Source organism: Cannabis sativa, unplaced genomic scaffold, assembly GCF_029168945.1.
Source record: "Cannabis sativa cultivar Pink pepper isolate KNU-18-1 unplaced genomic scaffold, ASM2916894v1 Contig4, whole genome shotgun sequence".
In the NCBI taxonomy this organism is placed as follows: Eukaryota; Viridiplantae; Streptophyta; class Magnoliopsida; order Rosales; family Cannabaceae; genus Cannabis; species Cannabis sativa.
In genome coordinates, this window is record NW_026870040.1 from 312,455 (window position 1) to 318,123 (window position 5,669).

The 5,669-nt window shown below is 34.1% G+C and overlaps 1 protein-coding gene across 1 annotated transcript; it reads left to right on the plus strand.

The window, feature by feature from the left end:
• Window positions 1–990: 990 nt before the first annotated feature.
• LOC133033359 (phosphate transporter PHO1 homolog 3-like) lies at window positions 991–5,039 on the plus strand. The gene is made up of 12 exons (XM_061108077.1): window positions 991–1,813; window positions 1,931–2,300; window positions 2,402–2,450; window positions 2,559–2,630; window positions 2,749–2,878; window positions 2,970–3,090; window positions 3,186–3,444; window positions 3,530–3,634; window positions 3,728–3,922; window positions 4,022–4,303; window positions 4,410–4,546; window positions 4,669–5,039. The coding sequence occupies exons 1-12, from the start codon at window positions 1,213–1,215 to the stop codon at window positions 4,766–4,768; spliced, it is 2,421 nt and encodes an 806-aa protein (XP_060964060.1). The 5' UTR covers window positions 991–1,212; the 3' UTR covers window positions 4,769–5,039.
• The last annotated feature ends 630 nt before the right edge of the window (window positions 5,040–5,669 follow it).

Sequence of the window (5,669 nt, forward strand, 5' to 3'; positions counted from 1 at the left end):
ATTTTTTAAGTATTAATTTAGTATTATTATAATTTTTTTGTGATATACAATTTTATTATTACAGTATATTAATTTTTAAATTAACTACTGTTGTATATATTTAATTCTAATATATTTATTTGTTTTTATTACAATCTAATACTAAAAAAATTTATATAACTTAAATTGATAAAAAATTAATATGTAGTAAATATATTTTTGATAATTTTTATTAATTAATTTATTATATTTTATCGTTTTGTTAATTTTTTTTTTTTTACAAAAATAAACATTTATTAACTAAATTTTTAAATTTAAAATTGCATCTCAACACAGCCCTTTTTATTATGTATAATAAATGAAACTTGGCTTTCGATTTTTTTTTTTTTTTTTTGATTACTATGGAGAAGCCGGATTACTTGTCCCAGCAGACTCCCAATTTTGTCCATATCTCGCCATCTGATTTGTATTTTATTACCAATTCACTGACTTTTCTAATGGTTTGACTTTGCCGTTTATTGACTAAAAGATTAAAAACTAGGGACGAGCAAGGACAGCTTTTAACGAGACCAAAATCTCTAGAGACATATAGATCTTATATTTCAATTGGTAATAACCAATCAGATCAACACACTCTATTTAACGAGGTTTTACACATATTTATTGCATTACTTATTTAACGATAAAATTGGATCAAATGTGATCGAAGGATAAGTTAGAAGATATTATTAATAAGTACGATGTAAAAGAAGATAATTATTCTATTAAATAAGAGAAATAAATAATTGACTTGTTAAGACAATCATTTTGACTGAGCAAAAACACTTTTGGCTGGTTCTTCATGAAACCGTACGTTAATCAACGCTCTTTTTATTGCCCAACTTGGTTGAAATTTCTACGAAGGATGCCTACGAAAATAAGAGCACTACATTAGACTCGGGCCCTCCTATTTTGTCATGAACACGTGCACGTGTATATAAAGACAGCCTCCTTACAAAGCAAAGCAAAATCTCATCTCGGTTATTTTCATTTTAGTTTATAACATTCTCTTTTTTGTTTATGTTAAGTTTTTTTCTGCAAGAAAACGATCCAACCAATTGTTAAACTGATTGCTAGTGATATTGATTAGATACCATACGGTTCATTTTCTTGCGAAAGTTGTACGAATCTACAAAGGGCGTTGTTTTATTGTTTATATGAATTTATACATTACTTGTTAAAAAAGCGCCAAAAATGAAGTTCGGGAAGGAATTTACGAGCCAAATGGTGCCGGAATGGCAAGAAGCATACATGGACTATAATTTTCTGAAAACCATTTTGAAAGATATCCAAAATATGAGACAGAAAAACAAGCCACCGCCAGCAGCGATGGGGCTTAATCGGAGGCCAACCCTTTACAGAGCCTTTAGTGGTCTGATGAACAGACAGTTCAGCACGCGCCGGTACTCGCCAACGTCGAGCACCATCCCGGGAAACGACATTGAAAGTCAAGCCATTCTGGTTAACTCAACCAGAGAAGATGGCTCCCATGGTTACCATACAACGTTTCTCATGGCATCAGAGGAAGGAGGAGAGTACGAGCTGGTATACTTCCGGAGGCTGGACGAGGAGTTTAACAAGGTGGACAAGTTTTATAAGTCTAAAGTGGAGGAGGTGATGAAGGAAGCTTCTATGCTCAACAAGCAAATGGATGCTTTGATCGCTTTTCGAATTAAAGTTGAGAATCCCCCCGGCGTGTTCGACAGATCTGTGGAGATGACTCGTCTGGCTTCTGATATTGCTTCTTCGGCTGCAGTTTTGGCAGCCACCACTCCTAGAAACATTCGAGCTAGTAGTAAGTTTGAATATTGTTATGACATGATATCATATATAGCCAGCAAACACTAGTTATTTATAGTTTAATTATGATAATTGATTTATCCCCCCTTTTTTTGTTGTTGTGGTGTAACAGGAAAAGTTAATGTCATGGATGCAATCGAAGAGGCAGGATCAAACAACCTTCAGGAGCCTTCTGAAGAAAATAGTGGAGACGATGAAAAAGATGAGAAAGAGAAGAGGAGTGCAAACATTGTGAACCAAAGAGTTGAAGCTCAGACACCAAGGAATGTTAGGAGAACTAGACCAGCTCCGTTGGAAATTCTAGATCATGTGACAATGAATCAAACGCAGGAGACTCCTCGTTCCACCATTAAAGGCGTTCTCAAGGTTCCTAAGCAGACAGAGCTGACCTTCAACAGGGAAAATCTTAGAAAAGTTGAAGAACAACTTAAGAAAGCTTTCGTTGAGTTTTACCAGAAGCTTAGACTTCTAAAGAGTTTTAGGTAATAAAAAGAGATAACTTTAGTACTTTACTTTGCTGGATTGTGTTAGTGTCTTCTCTTTTAGCCGAGAGGCTAACTTGTTTTACTATGAACTTTCTCAGCTTCTTGAATACCTTGGCATTCTCAAAGATCATGAAGAAGTATGATAAGGTAATTTGCTATATCAAGAATAATATACATTTCTTTTGAACCTAAAAATGTGTTCACTTTTGCAGCAATAACTTTACTTATATTTTGAATTGTCTCTCACTTTTGCAGATTACTTCAAGAGATGCATCAAAATCTTACATGAAAACGGTGGACCAGTCATACCTTGGCAGTTCTGATGAGGTGAGAATTAATAGACTGTATTAAGTCACAGAGCTAGTGTCAAGCTTAAACTATGTAGCTGCAATTTGTTCTTTAGTTTTATCATATTATCTAATACTAATAGTACTTTTGTGTACAGGTTACCAAGCTTATGGAGAGGGTAGAAGCTACATATATCAAGCATTTCTCCAATGCAAACCGCAGTAAAGGGATGTCCATCTTAAGGCCAAAAGCGAAAAGAGAAACGCACAGAATATCATTTACGACTGGTAAGACTTCAATACTGTTGTTTATTTTCAGTTACACTTTACTTTCTTCGTATACATATACTGACTATATTTTAATGGACAATTCTTTCAGGTTTCTTTTTTGGCTGCACAGTTGCTCTCATATTAGCCCTTATTTTGATCATTCGTACTCGAAAAATCATGGACCAGCCAGGGAGAGCTCAGTACATGGAAATCATGTTTCCCTTATACATGTAAGTTTATCTCGTGGATTAATTTTTTATTTTCTTTCTTCAAGTAACCAAAAATCTATTCATTTCTTAATTATTGAAATCTTTTTTTACTGCAGGTTCTTTGCGTTTATTGTGTTGCACATGGTTATGTATGCTGCGAATGTGTTCTTTTGGAGGAAATACAGAGTTAACTACCCCTTCATTTTTGGGTTCAAACCAGGAACAGAATTAGGCTACAGAGATGTTATGCTTCCAGCCTTCGTTTTATCTGCTTTAGCACTCGGCTGTGTTCTTTCAAATCTTGACATGCAAATGGACCCAAGAACTCTAGATTACAAAGCTCTAACTGAGCTTCTCCCACTTCTGTTGCTTGTGGTAAGCACTAATTTCTTTACAGCTCTACTAAATCATATAAACAAAAATGATGGTTTTGAAAAACTAGATTTTTTTTTTTCTGCAGGTTGTTACTGTGATTATGATATGCCCTTTGAACATTGTCTATCGCTCAAGTCGATACTTTTTCCTCACCTGCTTGTTCCACGGACTCCTTGCTCCTCTCTACAAGGTAGGAAGAATATTTAGTGTATAATTTTTTTTTTTCTCTAAGACTTACAAAGAGAATTACTAAATATGTGTAACCTTTGCTATATTATTACAGGTAACACTCCCAGATTTCTTCTTGGCTGATCAGTTAACGAGCCAAGTTCAAGCTTTGAGAAGTATCCAATTTTACATTTGCTACTACGGTTGGGGTGACTACAAACACAGAGAAACAACTTGCAAAGACAACAGTGTATACAAAATTTTTCTTTTTCTTGTTGCTGCTGTCCCATACATGTCTCGCCTGCTTCAGGTAAACTTGCTCTTTCTCTTTTCTTTAATTTCTCACTTAATTTTTTTTTTTTTATTATGAAATTATACTGAACATTAGCAATTTATTTATTTTCTTCAGTGCCTTCGTCGTTTGTACGAAGAGAAGGACCCAATGCAAGGTTACAATGGTATTAAATACTTCTTGACAATCGTGGCTGTAAGTGTCAGAACAGCTCTTAGTCTCAACCAGGCATCTGTTAGTTGGAAAGTTGCTGCTTGGGTATTCTCAGTCTTGGCGGCCATTGTTTCAACTTACTGGGACTTGGTCTTCGACTGGGGCCTTCTTCAGCGTAACTCTAAGAATCGATGGTTGAGAGACAAGCTTTTGGTCCCACACAACAGTGTATATTTTGTAGCTATTGTAAGTTAAATTAAACTAAATACAGTAGTTTTTAAATATTTTAATCCTAAAAATTCATTTTTTAACTGTTACTGAACGATGTTACGTACATATTTGATTGTTGCAGGGCATGAATGTCTTGCTTAGATTTGCTTGGCTGCAAACTGTGCTCAATTTCAAAGTCAATTTCTTGCATAGACAAACCTTAATAGCCATTGTTGCTTTGCTGGAGATCGTCCGTCGTGGCATTTGGAATTTCTTTAGGTAATTAACAAGAACTCACACATATAAAGAAATATTGTTGTAGAAAGAGTAACTGAGTTTGTCATTTATTAACATATATAAAATTAGACACTTTAGTAAATGGGTTTTGTGTTATATATCAGGTTGGAGAATGAGCATTTGAACAACGTGGGCAAGTACAGGGCATTCAAATCTGTACCATTACCATTCAACTATGATGAAGACGAGGACAAAGATGAGTAGAGCGTTCCACAAGTCCGGCAAGGATCGAGACTAACGCAATTCAAATCATCTACTTGTCTGCGACTACAAATGGGGCCTCAAGATTTTGTCTACACTTTCCATTGTACCATTCCAATGTATTTCTTTTAGACTGGAGTCCAACTCCGATTATCCAACTACTATTCTTTCATTATTTTTCCCACCTGTCCTTAGTTAGGAAATTTCAAATTCTTGAATTTACATTACACTCTTTATTGGAAAAAAAAAAAAAAAAAGGGTTCCATTAAACTCAGGTTGGCCACTCAGTTAAAATGGGTTATTGGCAAATTTTTTTTTTTTGTTGAGCTTTTACTATAAAAGATAAATGATATTTTTAAAAATTATTAAAAAAATATGTATATTTTTAAAAAAGTGTTTTCTCTATTTAGTCTCCTAAAATGAGAATGAGTGGGCCATAGGCGCGGCCTTAGCCCGCCTATACGTAGGGCCGGCCCTGATTACACTTTTATTCATTAAAGTAGGAAAATTTACATGGTACACTAACTTTTATCTTTTTTTTACAAAAATATTGTCAGGCGGTATTTTTTACTTTTTTTCTATGTATTTTTATAAATTTTATACTGTAGTATAGTATGTTTATTCTTTTATTTGTTTTAGTGTTGTTTTACGGTTATTTTTCATAATTTATTTTTTTAACGTCGATTTCAGTGTTCTTGCTCCATCTTGTTGGAAATAATGATTATTTTCTAGGTGTTCTCATGGTGCTGTGGTAATTCTATCCGTGGGTGTGGAAGATGGAGGCTATAAAATACATTTCTTCTTCCTTCTTTATAGTTATTTTGTGGTTATTTTTTTTTTTATTTTGGTTCTCCTAAAAATACATTTGACGAGCTCATTAGAAAAAAAAATTGAATTAAGTGTG

Bases quoted from the DNA above. Each gene is read 5' to 3' on its own strand.
- LOC133033359 (XM_061108077.1), top strand. From the start codon at position 1,213: ATGAAGTTCGGGAAGGAATTTACGAGCCAAATGGTGCCGGAATGGCAA. The intron at 1,814-1,930 runs GTAAGTTTGAAT...GTGGTGTAACAG, and splicing joins TAGAAACATTCGAGCTAGTA to GAAAAGTTAATGTCATGGAT. The intron at 3,923-4,021 runs GTAAACTTGCTC...TATTTTCTTCAG, and splicing joins ACATGTCTCGCCTGCTTCAG to TGCCTTCGTCGTTTGTACGA.